The sequence below is a fragment of the Indicator indicator genome, chromosome 8 (assembly GCF_027791375.1).
Source record: "Indicator indicator isolate 239-I01 chromosome 8, UM_Iind_1.1, whole genome shotgun sequence".
In the NCBI taxonomy this organism is placed as follows: domain Eukaryota; kingdom Metazoa; phylum Chordata; class Aves; order Piciformes; family Indicatoridae; genus Indicator; species Indicator indicator.
In genome coordinates this window covers 25,619,650-25,638,390 of record NC_072017.1, presented here as the reverse complement: position 1 = coordinate 25,638,390, position 18,741 = coordinate 25,619,650, and the positions used below count along the sequence as shown (strand labels likewise).

Here is an 18,741-nt window from a genome sequence, read left to right as displayed (position 1 = left end):
ACTTACTCCCTGGAGCTGTATCCATGTGTGAAGTCTGCACCTCAGCCTTGGCACACATCCTCAGAGGCAGCCTCCCTGCCAGCACTGCCTGTGGCCATGACCCTTCTTGTGATGCAGCTTGCAGGGAATCAGGGGTTGCTGTTCTCCCGCTGTTGCAGGTTTGGAGCTGATCCTTCACAGCTCAGTTTAGGATGCTGAGCGGAGCACCTCACCTGCTGCTGCCTCTGCACCTCTGTCTGGGAGGCAAACAGAGGCACTCTCTCTGCTCCCAGGAAATCATGTCAGGAAGTTTGGTCTTGGGCTTTACTTTGTAACTGGAAGGCAAAACAATTCATCCCCAGGGCTACTTCACCAGGATAGGGTTGTCTGTTTGCTCTGGAGGCATGGGTGGGGTTTTGGCCAGGGCTGTTATATCCTGCACCTGGGGTGTTTTGAGGCTGGATGAATGAGAGAGAGGAACATTATCTGCTTTGGATGTCATCATCTTGGGTGTCTGGATTTATGCAGGCAGTGTTAGAGCACCCTTGGCCACTTACTGTAAGCATCAGAGACTTAGAGCTCCTTCCTCTAAGCCAGTAGGGAAGCCCTTCTGTGGGGTTCACTCCATGGCTCCTCTCCTGCGTGTCTGCATTTGGCTGTGAGGAGGAAGGCTTCTCCATCCCCACCTTTCACCTGCCACTGGTCCACCTTGGTGTTGACAAGCAGTAGGAAGAGAGGCACTGCCTTCATATCAAGTGATTCAAAGTCCTGGTTTTACAAGGGTGTTTACAAGGAAACTGCACCCAACCTGCCCTGATTTGCTAGATAGTGCTTTTGAGGGCAAAGCTACTTCTGCAACCCCTTCTCTGGCCTCCAAACCAGATGCTTCTTTCTTTCCAGGGGTCTTAACAGTTTGGATGTATGCAAAACTTCTAGGGTACAGCATCTTAGCCTCCCCTAGCTGGTCGTATTGCATCTCTTCACAGAGAATCACAGAATGGTAAGGGTTAGAAGGGACCTCTGAAGGGCGTCAAGTTCAAGCCCCCTGCTAAAGCAGGGTCACATAGGGCAAGTCACACAGGAACATGTCCAGGCAATAAGCACCATATCTACAGCAGTGAGAGCAGGTGCTGTCAGGCTTGCTCTTTGACTCCAGGGACTAAAAAGATAAACTCAAAAATAGCTGCTTCTTATGGAAAGCATTTCTTGAAGTGTTTGATGGGCAGTGAAGGAAACCACCCTTGAAGCATTTGATGGGCAGTGAAGGAAAGCACCTCTGCCCCTGTGCATATCACAGGAGCTGCTATCTGAATTATGGAGAGCAAAGAGGCAGTGTTAGAGAATCATAAGACCAGAGGTCCTTTGTAGAAACAGAAAGCAAATCTGTGTGCTTCCACACAAATGGGAACATCTAAGGAGCAAAACAGGAGCAATTGGAAGGCCTGGCTTTGTACCGAAGCAGCAACAAAGAGGCATGTGAGGGCTCTAGGGAGGGAAGAAAATGCCTGAATCAAATTGCAGCAGAACAAGTTGTTGACTTTAACAGAGGAACAGCCCTTGGCAAGAGCAGCGAGGCCAAAATGCATTCTGGTGCTGCTGAGTCACAACAGCAGGAGTCAGAATGAAAGGAAATCCCTGTAGCAAGATGTCAGGATGTCAAGAGGCTGAGATAAAGCAGCAAAGGAAATACAGCACCTGAACAGACTCAGATGCCTTCAGCCTAAAAATGCAGAGCTGGGGAAGGCTGTGCTATGAAGAAAATCTGTAGAGTCCCACAGGATGGGTAGGATCAGTGTGGATGAATTGCCAGTAGGATCTCAGTGCAGGAAGTAAGTGACTTAAAAAAAGGAAAAAAAAAGAACAACAGAAAACCCCACAACCCCCCAACACGAAAACCCAGCATCAAGAAAAAACAACACACACACACACACAAAAAAAAAAAGGTAAGTTTTGGGGCTATGGGATTTGGTGGGTGTCACTAAAATCAAAGTTTCAAAGGCAGGTTAGTAGAAAAGAACTGCAGAGTGACCAGACAGAGGAAAGCACACCTGGCTCAGGAGCTGCTTTCCTACACAGCATCTTCTCTGTCTGACAGAAGTGCCTGAAGCCAGTGATCATCTATTCCTGCCTCTTCTGGCATCTCTGGCTTGGTTTTGAGTGTATTGGGAGTGCAATGTAAGAGGGGACAATGAGGTTCAGAGCCTGCCAACAGATCACCACAACCAGGTGATAGACAAACTGCATCACACAACACAGAGAAGCTCCCAGCACATGAGAGAACCAAAACCCATCTGCAATTATTTTTTTATGACTTCAAGTAACACTTCTTTCTTAGTGAGGGATGACAGTTCTGGCTCTCTCTCCTCATTTTCTCCTTACTCATCTAGGTATGTAAGACCTATCTCTGCTGTGGCACCTACGACCCCCACTTTGCTTGGGTTAGTGGTGCCTGATGGCCATATTGCAAGGATTTTGCTGAACAATGGTATTTAGCTCAGTTTTACTGCCTGTGTTCATGGATAGGTCCCATCTGATCATGTCTCATCCCTGGAACACAGCGGACCTGGTTTATAGCCGATAGCCCCTGTTTCAGCCCTGGGTTGTGCCTGGCTTCATTCCTGTCACCTTGCCTGTCCCACAGGTACTCAGACTTTTCTTAACCTCTTGGTCTATTTCATCTACTCGTGAGAAAAAAAAAAAATCACACCTTCTGAGATGCTCCAGGTTGCAGGCAAGTTTGCCTTGTACCAAACAGAAGAGAGGATGAGTATGAGCAGGAGAGGACAGCATCTGAGGGTCCAGGATTCAATAACTATCTACCTCACAATTTCCTTTCCTTGAATGAGTGGAACACAAACCCAGATGTTTAAAATGCACCAATATTGTGCAGGTCAGGCATTGGAACAGGCTGCCCAGGGAGGTGGTGGAGTCACCATCTATGGAAGTGTTCAAAAGCCATGTGGCCATGGCACTGTGGGACATGGTTTAGTGAGCACAGGGGTACTGGGTTGATGGTTGCACTTAATGATAGTAGAGGTCCTTTCCTTAATGATTTTATGTGCTATGGAGTTGCATCCTGCCCTTTAACTGTGGTTTTCCTGGCCATGATGGGAGAGCAGCCAAGGAAATTCTTTCCTCTGCCCCACTGGGGACCTGCCATACCTGACAGGCAATGTGGTTGGGGGCAAACTGGCACAGCCTAACAGCTTCCAGGTGCCTGGAGGGAAGAACAGCAGGAAAGCTACCAGAAAAATCTTCCTTTTTCCTTCAGTGTCACTGCTCCTAGGTGGAAGGATTGGTCCTAAGCTCCCCAGGCTGCGTCCATCTCCCAGCCACTATTGAGCTGGTTTTGTCCCCATCCTGCTTATCTCATCTCTTCCACATGGCTGCAGCAGCAAGAGGGGTGTGGTGATGAGCCCTGTCCTGTCCCCAGCCAAAGCATGATATCAGCAAGGGAATTTCTGAGGCAGGAGGTGGTGGGTCCAGGGTGAGCCCTGGCCCTGGCAGCAATGTGCATCTGAAGGCTGATAATGATTTTTATTCATACTGCATCACATGCTGGCATTTTTATTTCCCAAAAAAGAGCTGCAGAGGCATCTCCTGCACCTGTCCTGGGCAGACAGCATGTGACTGGGGCAACAGTGAAATGAGATTCTGCAGTGCCTGGTAGCAAAGCAGGAGCCTTCACATGAGTGCACACTGAGGAAGAAGATGCAGAAATAAAACTTCATTTTTACAAAACTCCTTCTGGCACAGGGAGAGTGATGAGATGCAGGAAGACTATGACAGTGCTGGAGGGGACTGGAGGGGGTGTGCTGGGGGGACATGCCACACCACAGACTCAGATCTGGGTGCGGAAGCGCAGGTCGGTGCCTGACATCTTCTCTGCGTAGTCCTGGTCAAAGCGCTCGCTCTGGGCCACCGTGAAGTGGTTCTTCCAGTCTCCAGTGGTGCCTGGGGCCAAGCAAGATAGGGCTCAGCAGGGGCCAGGGGGGTTGATGCTCTGGGAGCCCCCCAGGGCTACTCACCTTTGCGCATGAAGGGGGAGACACTGTGGTCCATGATGTGGGAGGGCAACATGGTGTAGTTGGTGGTGGGGTTGTCCCGCATGGCTTCGAAGGAGGTGTGCTGGATGATGGCATCCAGCACTGCCTCTGGCAGCTGCTGCCCCAGGAACTGGGCCACCTTGACAACCTCCCGGCGCAGGTCCTGTGGGACGTAGGCTGATGCTCACCCCTCCTGTCACTCCTGACCTCTCACCACCCTCCACCTTGGCCCCGCACCTCCTTCAAGTCCTCGTAGAAGAGGTAAAGGATAGGATGCTCCTTCCTCCGCTCCCAGTAGTCCTTGACATGGTCATACCAGGAGCCATACGCCACTGCATGGAGCAAGAGGACAAGAGGCAAGTGTAGAGGCTGGAGAAGGGATAAAGAGTGACCCCCTGACTCAGGAGTGCCATATCCCACCTCTGCCAGCCATGAACTTCTCCAGGTACTCAGTCCACATCCCAGGGTGCTGCTGGAGCTTGTTCATGAGATCAAAGTGGTAGAAGGAGACAGCCACATCCTTGGCATTGCGCCCCATGTAGATCATCTGCGGAGGAGCCTTGGGATATGAGGGGCACCCCCAGGGCCCCCAGAGAGGGGAGACACTCCAGCTCCTAGGGCTCCCAACACCAGGCAGGATGCTGGAAAAAGCAGTGGGGGATCCTGCCTCAGGGGAACAGGGGGGCTTCAATGCCCCCTGGGCTAGAGATGGGGGTTACCTTGCAGCGGTTTTCCCAGAAGGATTTTGGCAGGATGCGTGCAGGCAGGTGAGTCTTCACCACACGGGGCGAGGGCATGGTGGCCAGCACATCTGTCCCTGGGTGACCCCAAAGCACATCCCTAGCAGGTCCTTAGCAGAGTCACCCCCTTGGGGTGCCCATCGCCAAGGCCCCACTACCTGCTGGCATCTCCCCGGGTGCAGCAAACTCCAGCATAGGCACTCTCTTGGTTATAGTGTCCCGCTTGCACTTCTCAGGGTCACCGCCTTGCAGGATCATGTCCACAATCTCACAGACCCAGGTGGTGCCTGAGGAAAGCAACCCACCATAGGGGTGGTCAGGGTGGTGCTGGGGGACTCAGTACTGACACCCCCCCTGGATCTTGAGTAGGCACCACAGGGGTGAGAGGAAATCCCACATGGCTCTATCCCAACTACCCCAAATATGCTGTGTCCCCTGGCAGCTGGTCCCAGCTAGACATTGTGCTGGCCCACCCAGCACCACCATGTCTGGTAGGCTCAGGGATGCTCACCGGATTTGGGGAAGGTGACCACCACGATGTCCTTGGGGCGGCTCTGGAAGGTGTCGATCCGCTCCCAGCCACGGGCAAAGGCATTGACCATGGGGATGCCATGCACCGTGCGACACGGCTGCCGCAGGTAGGTTTCTGCATTGGCCATCCTGCTGCGGACAAGGACACCTGCAGGGGGCGGGTCCGTGAAGGGGGAGCCCCCTCAACCTCCCACGGCTCCTGCCAGCCAGGGCAGTGTTCCTGTCCGAGGAGCACCAGTACCACTGCCAGCAGCGGGATCACAGGTCACCACAGCCCTGCCACTGTGCCTGCTGTCGGGAATAGGGGTGCCCTCTGTGGGGGTGGGAGTGCACCCTGCACTTTAGTTAGAGTTGGGGGTGCCTGCGGGGTCCCACGTCACCCAGGTCAGTCACCTCTTCCCCTGCCTCGGCACCCGAGAGAAGCGGGGAACCAAGTCCTTTGATTTATCACAGACACCCGCGGCCCAGGGTGCTGGCTGCACCCCAAAGTATTCTAAACCCACCATCTTGGACCCTGCAGCCCCAAGGAGTGAGGGTGGGCAGGGCACCCACAGGGCACCCCGCAGCACCCAGCTCACCTAACGCCCTGCTGCTCTGCGCCAAGAGGGTGTTCCAGAGGGTGACCACACCGGAGGGTGTCAGAGGCAGAAAAGCGGCAGCTATGGGACCCCGCGGCCGTTCTTAAAGGGAGAAGAGGCAGGGCGACAGCAGCGATGTTTGCCAGCCGTGCAGCTGCCGGGAGGGAGGAGCAAGTGCAGGGAGAAGCCGGTGCCCATTGACCTCCCCGCTCCCCACCCACAAGTCCCAGCCCGTGTCACCCCACGTGGGAACAGGGAGGCCACCTCTCGTCCCCCCAGCTGGCACCTGCCCTGCACACAGCTTTGCAGAAATCTTCTACAGTCTCCCAAGGTGTCAGAGCCAATCCCTGTGCCAGAGCAGCCAAGGGGATGTGGGGTGGTACCAGCCTGTCCCGAACCCAAGGAGGGACCAGCAGCCCCAGGGGATGGCAGGGTTGGGCTCAGAGCAGGTGCAGGGCAGTAAGCATCCAAGAGCAAGGGGGTCAGCAAGGACATTTTATTTCTTTCCAGAGTGGTGGCAGTGCCATTGTCACAGGTTGGATTCGAGGCAGCGTCCTCCAGAGCTTCCTCAGATCTGGGTGCGGAAGCGCAGGTCGGTGCCTGACATCTTCTCTGCGTAGTCCTGGTCAAAGCGCTCGCTCTGGGCCACCGTGAAGTGGTTCTTCCAGTCTCCAGTGGTGCCTGGGGCCAAGCAAGATAGGGCTCAGCAGGGGCCAGGGGGGTTGATGCTCTGGGAGCCCCCCAGGGCTACTCACCTTTGCGCATGAAGGGGGAGACACCGTGGTCCATGATGTGGGAGGGCAACATGGTGTAGTTGGTGGTGGGGTTGTCCCGCATGGCTTCGAAGGAGGTGTGCTGGATGATGGCATCCAGCACTGCCTCTGGCAGCTGCTGCCCCAGGAACTGGGCCACCTTGACAACCTCCCGGCGCAGGTCCTGTGGGACGTAGGCTGATGCTCACCCCTCCTGTCACTCCTGACCTCTCACCACCCTCCACCTTGGCCCCGCACCTCCTTCAAGTCCTCGTAGAAGAGGTAAAGGATAGGATGCTCCTTCCTCCGCTCCCAGTAGTCCTTGACATGGTCATACCAGGAGCCATACGCCACTGCATGGAGCAAGAGGACAAGAGGCAAGTGTAGAGGCTGGAGAAGGGATAAAGAGTGACCCCCCGACCCAGAAGTGCCATATCCCACCTCTGCCAGCCATGAACTCCTCCAGGTACTGGGCCCATGTCCCAGGGTGTGGGTGAAGTTTGTTCATGAGGTCAAAGTGGTAGAAGGAGACAGCCACATCCTTGGCATTGCGCCCCACGTAGATCATCTGTGGAGAGCTGAGTTACATAAAGTCCTGGTGGGTCAAGTCCCTGCCTTGTCTCTGCTGTGTCCCTCCAGGTGTGTCCCTTCCAGCCTGTTACCTTGCAGCGGTTTTCCCAGAAGGACTTGGGCAAGATACAAGCTGGGATGTGGGTCTTGATGATGCGAGGAGATGCCATGTCCTCCAGCTGCTCTGTGCCTTCAAAGCAGATTTCCTCCAGAAGTGCTCCCACTGCCAGTGGGATGCCCCTCCCCAAAACCATGCCTGCCCCCCCACCCAGCACCTGCTGCACCTTTCCACCCCCTGCCACCCTGCTACCTGCTGGTAACTTCCCAGGGGCAGCAAACTCCAACATGGGCACCCGGTTGATGATGGCATCCTGCTTGCACTTTTCACGGTCACCGCCTTTCAGGATCATGTCCACGATCTCGCAGACCCAGGTGGTGCCTGATGAGAGGCTAGGTGTCCAGCTGACGCCATTTTGACTGCAGCTTCATCATGGGCACCAAAGGCACACCCTCCACCATGTCCCAGGTGCCAGCCCAGAAGCAGCAGGCTGGTGTCTCCCTTCCTGAGCACTGGAGAGGGCTGTGTCAGTGCTCAGGGATGCTCACCAGATTTGGGGAAGGTGACTACCACGATGTCCTCAGGGCGGCTCTGGAAGTTGTCAATCCGCTCCCAGTCACGGGCAAAGGCGCTGACAATGGGGATGCCATGCACCATCTGCCAGGGCTGCCGCAGGTAGGTGTCCGGATCAGCCATCCTGCTGGGAGTGGGGAGGGACACACTGCGGTGGTGGCTGGCAGCAGGAAGCATCAAGTTGCACCAGGGGAGGTTTAGGCTGAGTATTAGAAGGAACTTCTTGACTGAAAGGTATCTCAAAGACTGGCACAGGCTGCCCAGGGAGGTGGTTGAATCCCCACCCCTGGAGGTGTTTCAAAGAGGCAGGGATGTGGTGTTGAGAGCCATGGTTTAGCACCAGCCATGGTAGAGTTAAGAGAATGGTTGGGCTGGATGATCTGAATGGGCTTTTCCAACCAAAGCTCCATTCTATGATCAGGGGCCACCTCATCGTCCCCTGGGTTCCCCAAAATTCCTGCTGAGCCCAGTCATCCCTTTCCTGCTGGCATCCCAGAAGATGGCATCTGCCTCCCGCTGGGATTTTGGGGGCTGCCTGGTGGTGCAGGGAACAGGAAGGGCCACTGCCAGCCCTGGAGGGTTCTCAAGTCAGCACTGCCAGTGGGCAGCTGCCCGTACCAAGCTGGCAGCGCAGTTCCTGGGGTGCAGAAACCCGGGCGGGCTTTGCAGGCTGCGCTTCGGGCTGCTGTTTGACCCCGCCTGCCTCCCGGCTTTTCTCGCCCTGCTGGCATGGGGCAGCCCTGCTTTGTGGGGAGGCTACCTCAGGGTTCGAAGGCGACGGGAGCAGGGATCTGGGACTCGCAAGCTCCTCCCAGAGGCTTGCGGGGACCCCGAGCCCCTCCGAGCCCTCCACAACTCACCCCACCCTCTAACCCCTACCCCCCGCCCTGCAGCCCCTCCGCTTACGGGTCGGGGGCAGCCCCGGGCTGCACCCCCTCCTGCCCGGGCCCGGATCTTTACCTGCTGCTCGGCCCGGAGACGTGGCCGGGATCAAAGAACGCATCCAGCTCGGCTCCGGGACCGGGGCGGGATTTGTTGTGTTCCCTCCCCGCGGGGAAGATGGAGGCACTGGCGGCGGGAGGCTCCTGGGAGTGCGAGGCCCGGGGAGGGGCATAGCTGGGGAAGGAACCCGGAGCCGGCCGGTCCCGGGGCTGCAGAAGGAAGAGACGAACGGGGATGAGGGCGGAGCACACGTGGGGACAGCTCCCAGGCACCTGTTATGAGCTGGGCGGTGCTCAGCACCCCCCCTGCCCCGGAAAGCACACAGATGGAGCAGGGCGGAAATCCCAGCTTCCTCCTCCCGCCCTAAACACGGGGGGTATCTTAACCCACATTCCCGGGTGGGGTGCAACATCGCCCTGTCCCCACACAGGGTCGCCCCTACACGTCCCCAGCTCCTCATACCACCGTGGGGCTTACTAGTGGGATGTGGGAGGCTCAGGCTTTCGTTGCACCCTCCACGTCCTTACACACACACACAAGGGACTCAAACACAGGTGCAGAGTTTGCAGGGTTGCAAAGTATGGGTGCAGCTGGTAAGACGTTTCAGGGATAATGGTTTAAAGGTGCCACTGGTGGTGTAATGCTCTTCCCTACCTGCCCCAACGAGTGAACAGGAGCCAGGAGGGCAGGAGAGATGGCAGCCAGGCTGGGGGAGCAGTGTCATAGAATCATAGAATTATTTTGGTTGGAAAAGACCTCTAGGATCCTCGAGCCCAACCATCGACCTAACACCACCATGGCCATTAGAACATATTCCCAAGTGGCATGCCCACACGTTTCTTGAACACCTCCAGGCATGGTGACTCCACCACCTCCCTGGGCAGCCTGTTCCAATGCCTCACCACTCTTGCAGCAACAAAATTTTTCCTAATCTCCAACCTAAACCTCCCTGATTTGGCCTCAGCAAAACCTTGGTCTCAGTAGGTGGGACATGGCATGTAAGGCATTGGGGTGTTTTGCAGACAAGGACATGCTCTCCCTGCCTGTCCATCCATGCACACACCAGCAAAACTGGATGTGTGTGCAAACCCTTCCCCAGGACCAGGGGAAGCCTGGAGATCACCATCAGCATTGAAATAAATGTGTGGGAAGGTTTTATTCCCATGGCAGAACTCCTGCTTTTGAGGACTCAAATCCAGGCTGCATCTCTTTGGGGATAAGACAACCTCCCTACCTTGCCAAAAGGCTGCAGTCTTGGAAACTCAAGAACAGGATGGAAATGGGATGTAACTGAGGAATGTGGGGGTCCAAAGCAGACCATTGCCCCTCAGTGGGTTGGGAATTGGTTTACTACAGCCAGTCCAGAGCAAAGGCTCAGTGCAGCTGCATCAGAGGTTACAGAGTGAGTTTCCTACCAGTCAAGGACAGCAGTGTTGCCAGGTAGGTGCTGCCCTTCACCTTTGTTCCGCAAAGCATGAGCTGAGGAGCCCCACCAGGGCCAAGTAGCCTGGGGCAAGCCTGGCAACCACCCACTTTGTCAAGAAACCTGCCACAACCCGCAGCAGGAGCTGTGCTGGAGCAGTTGGTTTGCCAATCCTTTGGGTTTTTTCCATTCTTTTCTGACCTTTGCTCCCTCCAGAAGCCTTGGTAGGGTGTGACTGGGGCAGTCCAAGGTGTTAGGGGTCAACTGTGGGTTTTGGGAGGATGCTTGCTCTGGCAATGCCCAACCACCACTGGCTGACTATCCCCTGCCTGCTGAGCACAGGGGATCTGGCTGCTGCCCAGGGTTTGGACACCTCAGAGACAATGGCCTGCCTGCCAGTTATTGAGTTTATTGCATGGGGAAAAGCAAATCACTGTGAGATGCTCTGTCCAAACCCACTCTTGCTGCTGGGTGAATGAGAAGCAAAGATCTCCCAGGAAGGGGTATGAGCTCCTCACACCTCCATCTGGAAGCAGAGGTCAGAGCCTGCCATTTGCTCCTGGTAGTGCTTGTCAAAGCGCTCGTTCTGGGCCACGGTGAAGTGGTTCTTCCAGTCCCCAGAGATCCCTGGGAGTGGGAAAGCAAGAGGGACAAATCCTGGTGCTTCCTATATGTTTGCCACAGATGGGGGCTGCAATACAGCCCAGGGAGACTCCTCCCAAGCCCTCCACCACTGACTGAACCCCACCTTTCCGGAGGAAGGGGGAGAGGCTGTGGTCCATCAGGACGGTGGGCATGGTCTCATAGTTTGCCACAGGGTTCTTCTTCATCTGCTGGAAGGAGGTGTGGTGGAGGATCTTCTCCATTGTCTCCTTTGACACCACCTTGCCCAGAAACTGCAGGATCTTCTCCACCTCCCGCTGTGGGTCCTATGTGATCACAGGATCACAGGATGTTAGGGGTTGGAAGAGACCTCTGGAGGGCTTCGAGTCCAACCCCCCTGCCAGAGCAGAGCCATACAATCTAGCACAGGTCACAGGAATGCATCCAGATGGGTCCTGAAAGTCTCCAGAGAAGGAGACTCCACAACCCTTCTAGGGAGCCTGTTCCAGTGCTCTGTGACCCTTACAGTAAAGTTCTTCCTCATGCTGAGGTGGAACTTCCTATGCTGTAGTTTACGTCCATTGCCCCTTGTCCTATCACAGGGCACAAGTGAGAAGAGGCTGTCCCTTCCTTCCTCACACCCAGCACTCATATTTATATACATTTATTAGATTCCCTCTCAGTCTTCTCCCCTCCAGAGAAGGTCTCTCAGCCTTTCCTCGTAAGGCAGTGATCCAGTCCCTTCAGCATCCTTGTAGCCCCTCATTGGCCTCTCTCAAGTAGATCCCTGTCCCTCTTGAATTGGGGAGCCCAGAACTGGCTGCAATACCCAGGTGAGGTCTCACTTAGGGCAGAGTAGAGGGGGAGGAGAACTTCCCTCGATCTGCTGGACACGCTCCTCTTAATGCACCCCAGGATCCACAAGGGCACATTGCTGTCCCATGGATAACTTGTTATCCACCAGGACTCCCAGGTCCTTCTCTATGGGGCTGCACTCCAACAAATCACCTCCTAACCTGTACTGGTGCAGTTTATTATTCCTTTCCAGGTGCAGGACTCTGCACTTGTCCTTGTTGAACCTCATTAGGTTCCTCTCTGCCCAGATCTCCAGTCTGTCCAAGTCTCACTGAAGGGCTGCACAGCCTTCAAGTGTATCAGCCAGTTTGGTATCATCAGCAGACTTGCTGAGCATGTCATTGATAAAGATGAAGATGTTGAACAGGACCGGACCCAACACTGATCCCTGGGGGACTCCACTAGTTACAGCTCTCCAGCTGGACTTGGTATTCTTGATCACCACTCTTTGCACTCTATTGTGTAACCAGTTCCTAATCCACCTCGCTGTTCTTCTATCCCACACTTCCTGAGCTTGCTCACAAGGAAGTTATAGGAGACATTGTGTCAAAAGCCTTGCTAAGGTCATGGTAGACTACATCCACTGGTCTCCCTGCACCTACCCTTTCAGTTACAACGTCATAGGACACTCAGGGGAAGCTGTGAGAAAGGCTGGGAAAGGGGTGCAACTGTGACACCTTCCCCTGTGTCCCACTCTCACCTTCTTCATGTCCTCATAGAAGAGGTAGAGGATTGGCTTCTCCTGCTTCTTCTCCCACCAGTCGCACACATGCTCATACCAGGACCCATAGGCCACTGTTGGATGTTGTGAAGGGATTAGCCAAAACATGGGGTGGAGGAGGAGACCCTTCCCACCAGAGTTTTGGTGGGAAGGCACCCTGGGGTTCAGCCCTCACCTTTGCCAGCCATGAAATCCTCCAGGAACTCACTCAGCATGCCAGGGTCAGGATGTATCTTGGCCATCTGGTAGAAGTAGTAGTAGGAGATGACAACATCCTTGGGGTTGCAAGCCACATAGATGACCTGGGGACAGCTGATGCTGTAGTTGGGGGTGTGCAAAGTGGTGCCCCCTCCCTTGCCACCTGGAGAGGGAGAGAGGCGGCAGGCCTCTGCAGTGTCACCTTGCAGTTCTTTTCCCAGAAGGAGGATGGGAGGAGCCGAACAGGGAGATGAGTCTTCACCAGCCGCGGGGATGGGGTTTTCTCCAGCTGCTCCACACCTGTGGGACAGGATGGCTGTTCTGGTGAGCTCAGGCCCCTCCCCACCCAACCCAGGGGGGCAGGTGGGCTGGAACTCATCACTTGGCCCCCCAGGAACCTTCATTTCCAGGAAAGGTACTCAATTGTAGATAGCATCGCGTTGGCACTTCTTCTCATCACCATCCTGGTAGATCATGTCCAGGATCTCACTTGCCCGCGTTGTGCCTGCAGCACAGGGACAGTGTTTGCAAAACCTGGCATCACCCTGTCTCCCCTGCGCCCTTCTTCAGGGCCACTCACCCGATTTGGGGTAGGTGGAGATGAGCAAGTCATCTGGCCGGGCTTGGAAGGTCTCCACCTGTGGCCACCCCTGAATGAAAGACTCGTAGAAGGGCATGCCGTGGAGGCTGCTCAGCTCCTTCCTGATCACGTTTTCCACCCCCATGGCCAAGGGCTCTGTGTGGCTCTCGTTTCCACTCTTGCTGGACAGCCGCTCCAATCTCAGAACCTGCTGGTTCCTGTCGCAGTGCCGTTCCCGTCGGGCGAAGTTTACTCTCGCCCACGTGAGCGGAGGCGTTGCCAGTGTTGGGGGGTCCCCGCCGGGACATCTGCTGCTGCCTAAGCACGAGCTACAGCCCCGAAGAGCCAGGAATGGGGCTTGCCATCACCTCTGCTCCTGCTTCTCCCTCTGTGTCAGAGCCTTTGACAAGTGAGAGGGGGTTTTGGAGCCGCCGGGACAGCTCTGGGGCCATCCCCATCCCGTGGGTGCCCGTTAGATCTCCCAGGAGCCTTGGCACCTCCCCTCTTGCAGAACCCAGCCAATCACTGGCAAGGGACAGGCAGGTGGAGCCTTTTTACAGGCAGGCAGATAGCGAGCAGGCCGGCAGGGCGAGCGGTGGCGCGGTGGGGTCGGGGCAGGAGGGATGTGGCACAGCTGGGGGCCTGGTGGGTCGTGCCGCAAGGGCATCACCGGTACCCGGAAGAAAGGGGGCGGATACAATGCTGCTGTGCGGCCGCCAGGGGGAGCCACGGCACGGGGACGTGCTCAGCGGCCCCGAGGCTCCAAACGGCCGCCAGCGGCTGCCAGGGTGCGAAGCCGGGATCGACGGGAAGCGGGGTCGCGGAATGTGCTGGGGCTGTTTCCCTGCCATACCCGGGTTCTGCCGAGGCTGCTCCTGGCGCTGCTCCTGCATCTCCCCACCCAGATCAGAACGGTCACTGACGTCCCAGGCGTGCTTTGGACCAGAGCCGGGGCTAGAGTCCCGCCGTGCTGACAGCCAGCTGCAGCTGAGCCTTGCCTGCCTGTTCCTGTCTCCCTGGGGTTCTCCGGTCAAGGGCTGGCTGCAGCTAGTGACTTCCCTCTTGCAAGAACGGTCTTTTTCCTGACAAAGCCATCTAATGCACTCAGCAGATACCAACACTGCAGCTTGTGTTTCAAGAAATATCCCCAAGCTGATTGCTCAAAGTTGTTCAAAACCTGCAAACAGAATAAATTAGGTCTCATGGTTAGAAAAAAAACCTTGTGTCTTTTACAACAAAAGGCAATAGTTTTAGGACAAGGAGCAATGGTTTTAATCTAGAAGAGGATGGATTTAGACTGGACATCAGGAGGAAGTTCTTCACAGTGAGGGTGGTGAAATACTGGAACAGGTTGCCCAGCGATACGGTTGAGGTCCCATCCCTGGAAACGTTCAAGATCTAACTTGATGAGGCTCTGAGCAACCTGATCAAGTTGGAGATGTCCCTGCTCATTGCAAGGGGACTGGACAAGATAGCCTTTGAGAGGCCCTTCCAGCCCAGCGCTGGTTGGATAACTGATCCTGTGTGTTAACTTATAGAAACCCTCTCCCTTTTCACCATGCTGACCTTTTAATGTATAATTCCCTAGTGAATTTTGATAGGGGAAGATGATGTCTAAGTCACTGAAAGTAGAGCTATGTGACCTTAGACCATATTAAGTAACCACTGCTCTGTCAAATTATGTGTCCTTGTTGCCATCCCCATCCACTTGTGCCTGCTGTAACATACCAAAAAATTCAGGGACCTATAGGGCAAGTCACTTCAGCTATAGGTAATTCCAAGGTAGTCCATGTTATGGTGAATTTTGTGGGTTTGTTCTTTCAGGGCTTATATGTCAGCCTTACACAGAATCTGTTTGTGCTAAATAAGCTACAAACAGGTCTGGTTCTGAGAGCCAGGCTTATACAGTCACATTTCCCTTCTGTTATGACTGAACCAGGAGATTTTCTGTCCATGTGAAACAAAACAAACAAACAAAAAAGGTAGGCTGAAGCAAAATTAAACAGAAAAAACAGAGGAATGAATCACTCCCCTATTTAAAACAGGATGAGGATTAAACCAACCAACCAAACAACAAACCAAATAAACCACCAACCACCAAAGAGCATAAAAACCACAAAGTACAGATGGATATTTTGGTCATAACTTTGCCAGTGCAGCTGCCAGCACAGATGTTTTTCTGACAAAAATGTATTTTATGAACCAGTGTGTGACAGTTAACCCATGAAGGCCTGTGCACTGTAAGCACAGTTTGGGAAGTGATTGCCTTTGGCTGCACTGATTTGAGGTGGGTTTGGTAATTCTGCTTTGTTTCAGCTTCCATAAGGTAGTAAGAGACATGGGGAAGAAAACGCCTCATAAGCACCCCAGCTTTGCTCACTGCAAATTTTAATTTATCAACACAAACCACACTGGGCCATGTCCAATACCTTCTGTGCAGCCAGAGGGTGAGAAGGAAGGCTGACATGATGCAAAGGTGGATTCAAGCTGCTCAATGATGTGTGAAGAGGCAGGGTGCAGGTCTCCAGCTCGTATTCTGTACTCCCAGCTGGTTCCTGCCAGCCAGAGCTGCACACAACCTCTGCTCAGCTGTAGCAAGGACATCCTTACAGGATGGAGTTGGCTGTCCTCTTTTCCAAGCACCCCTCTGGCTAGTGAACCGCAATTGTCCTGAAGAGTTTCTGAGTCTTCCTGCTGATGCAGAGCCAGAAAACAGAGCTGACCAGCTGGCTGGCCTTTTTCCCTCCAGGCAGGATATTGAGTGGCCTCTGTTTAACAAAGCTACTTGGCATTTGGCCCACAAAACCCACAAGTGATACCTTCTCACCTGAAGGGCATAAAAGGGTTTCACCTATGCACATGTCACAAGTCTCTTTTGTTAAAAGTCCCTGCAATTTTAAACACCATGATTCATTTTTGACAGCTTGTGAAAGGCATCTCTGCCACACCATCAAGCTCAGACTACCCAGGGTTACCATCCACTTCGGGTGATGTTTCAGATCCATAAAGGATCCAAACCTATTGGTTTCTCCAAATAAAACCCACCTTGGGCTCAGACAAAGAGGTTCTCATATCCCCAGTGATCAAAGCAACATCAAGTACCCTCTGAAGTTTACCCCCAAATTTGTATCCTTCATAATGTCCTGTGTTGAACTTACCATTAAAACCACAACTAAAAGCTTAAGGGTTGCATTGATGGTCAGAGGTGCTCTTCTCACACCCTGATCTGTTTGCAGATGGCTTCTGCTTCAGGAAGTACTTTGGAGCATGAGGCAGTGAAACTTAGCAATCTTCCAGCATGTCCCTCAGTTCTGCAGTTTAACAGATCAGGTACCCCACGTGGTGAGGGACTGCTCACCAACACATTCTCCACAAAAAGCTCTTCCCTCTACAAGTACCACCCTCCTCTATGGCTGAAGGTCAGACCAAGACCCTTTTTTGCTGCTGAGCTGGAATGATTCTGCTGCCAATGGATACTCAGAAAGCTTTTCCCAGGTGAAACCACCTGCCCAAAAAACCTCTTTCTTTCTTTTTTTTTTTTTTTTTAAATCAAGAAAGGCATTTGGTTAAAAAGAAAAAAAAAAAAAAGCAATGGAGATTTGGAACAGCAGCTTCATACTTCTGGAAATAAGTTACCATTTTTAATAGGGAAAATATAAAGTAACGAGAGAAACAAAACAGAAATAAGAGGGCTCACCCCCAACTCCTGGTTACTCCATGGTCCAAGACTCCTGTTCCTGGCTTCTGGTGCAGCTAATGCTATGCTGGAACTCTGTCCATGCTTGGAGGTCGCTGGGGAGCTTTTTGTTTTCCTCCTTACAGTTTCTCCTGTTGCTCCAAGCTCCTTTCAAGCTCTAACTGCTGAATGTGCATGGGGAGTTAACTTCACTGGGCTTCTGGCCATTTCTATCTCCAGCAAGCCATGTTCAGAAGTGGGGGGATGTCTCTTTAATCCTGGAATGGGGGTGAGATGGGGAAAAAGGGATCAAAGCAGCAAATACTGTCTTGCCAGTCTGACTATGAAAAGTGCTCTTGTGCTGCCCCATTTCAACTAATTAAACATGCACTCTGTGTGCTCCTTGAAAAGTTTCAGTATTGTGCTCACTATCTTGTCCTCCACTTCCTTCTTTGATTTTTTAAAATTATTTTGTTTTATCTGGCAGAAGCCAAGTGGTCATACTCTGAAGCTGAAGGTGCTGCCAACACTTTTCTTCCAACAACTGGATCCCTAGGGATTCAGCCTCTCTCCTGTAAGATGGTTAATTGATTTGACTGAAGGATTTAATATGTACTCCCACATCACCCTGGCACAGGTTCTTCTGCCAAATCTGTGTCCTTTGTGCCTCCACATTACTATCGCACCAGTCCATTCCTACTACCTGCCATGCTATGTCCTAGCATGCTTGCTCTTTAGACTCACAGAATTTGTGCAGAAGAAGGACACAATCCCACTAGCTCCATTTCCTCATAGCCTGAGGGCACCATTTCTCAAGACTATGTCCAGAAAGCCCCTGCCACCCCTGGCCAGCCAGCCACTCTCTTCTGCTGTTGCAATTCATGCACAGCTGTTAACCTGCCTGTCTCATCAAAACTGCTGCCAACCAATCTCTTGCTGTCCCTGAGTTTATACAGAAAGATAAGGTAAAGAGTTAGTTTCAAGGTCCAAATTTCTATTTTCTCATCTGGCACTTTCCCAAGTTCCAGGAGAGTTCCCAGGTTTAAAGTGAAGCCCACATTGTAAATGTAAGCCCACAGACACAAAGCTGCATAGCTCTGTGGGTGTTTGTACCTTTCTGGCATGCACCACACATGATTCAGCATCCTGGGCAGGAACAGAGGTGCTCCTTCTCCCCATCTCTTCATCCTGCCAGACAGGGATATCCCATGACAGGCTCACCACATGGACAAGGTGCATGAGAAAGATGTGTCAGACCAGGATCTGTCTTCAGTTCTTCATCTGCTGACCATCCAAGTTGTCTTTCCAGCTGCACTACTTGCACTCCCTTGACTTGCCATGGGGCTGCCTTTGCTGGATGGGAACACACCAGAATTCGCACTGCCACCTCAAAAGCAGAGCTGAAAGTCCTCCCCACCTTTCTTTCGTGAAAGGAGGGAGGCTGGGCTTTTGATCATCAAAGTTTTCCTCTTTGGAAGGAGGAGGAACTGTCTAGTCATGGGTTCATTGATTCCCTGCCCAGCAGGAATGTTTGCTTGGGCCCAGCCAAGCCACACCTCTGATGACTGTAACAGGCAGCACTGGCTCTCTTTTGATTTCCTATCAACTGGATTTATCAGAGTATCAACACAACCTCCCCACTCCAGGGCTCCCTGCAGAGTGGGAAGGGGCTGCGTGGGTGCTGAGCTCACCTCTCATTTCAAGGAATCTTAACAGCAGGTTTTAAGCTATTTATTTACTTTTTTGGTCTATACAGGAAGTCTGAGCTAAAAAAAAAAAAAAGAACAGAAGTATAATTACTCTGGCACGCCTGCATTCCTGCTCCAGGCTCAGACAGGGGAGGGACTCTTTCTCGTTGGAGCCAGGAAGAGGATCTGATCCTTGGAGATCATCACCACAAACGTGTGTAACTGAGA

At 53.3% G+C, this 18,741-nt stretch overlaps 3 protein-coding genes across 4 annotated transcripts; all 3 read right to left on the bottom strand.

Annotated features, from left to right (window-relative positions):
* Positions 1-3,820: 3,820 nt before the first annotated feature.
* Positions 3,821-5,424, bottom strand: LOC128968373 (sulfotransferase 1B1-like). The gene is made up of 7 exons (XM_054382799.1): positions 5,277-5,424; positions 4,924-5,052; positions 4,745-4,842; positions 4,446-4,572; positions 4,263-4,357; positions 4,008-4,188; positions 3,821-3,933 (listed from the first exon to the last, which is right to left on the bottom strand). The coding sequence occupies exons 1-7, from the start codon at positions 5,422-5,424 to the stop codon at positions 3,821-3,823; spliced, it is 891 nt and encodes a 296-aa protein (XP_054238774.1).
* A 945-nt stretch (positions 5,425-6,369) lies between these two features.
* Positions 6,370-8,817, bottom strand: LOC128968749 (sulfotransferase 1B1-like). Of its 2 annotated transcripts, XM_054383326.1 has the most exons (8): positions 8,788-8,817; positions 7,803-7,951; positions 7,507-7,635; positions 7,289-7,386; positions 7,068-7,194; positions 6,885-6,979; positions 6,630-6,810; positions 6,370-6,555 (listed from the first exon to the last, which is right to left on the bottom strand). In XM_054383326.1, exons 2-8 carry the CDS (start codon positions 7,948-7,950, stop codon positions 6,443-6,445), a joined length of 891 nt encoding a protein of 296 aa, XP_054239301.1. In that variant the 5' UTR covers position 7,951; positions 8,788-8,817; the 3' UTR covers positions 6,370-6,442. The 2 variants fall into 2 exon arrangements, with proteins under 2 accessions (XP_054239301.1, XP_054239302.1); XM_054383327.1 differs by lacking the exon at positions 8,788-8,817 and having other exon boundaries at positions 7,289-7,375; positions 7,496-7,635; positions 7,803-7,921.
* Positions 8,818-10,706: 1,889 nt separating this feature from the next.
* On the bottom strand, positions 10,707-13,379 carry LOC128968751 (sulfotransferase 1 family member D1-like). The gene is given in 7 exon segments (XM_054383329.1): positions 10,707-10,819; positions 10,941-11,121; positions 12,351-12,445; positions 12,547-12,673; positions 12,772-12,890; positions 12,952-13,074; positions 13,150-13,379. Coding segments are annotated over 7 exon segments (903 nt in total). The 5' UTR covers positions 13,295-13,379.
* Positions 13,380-18,741: the final 5,362 nt, after the last annotated feature.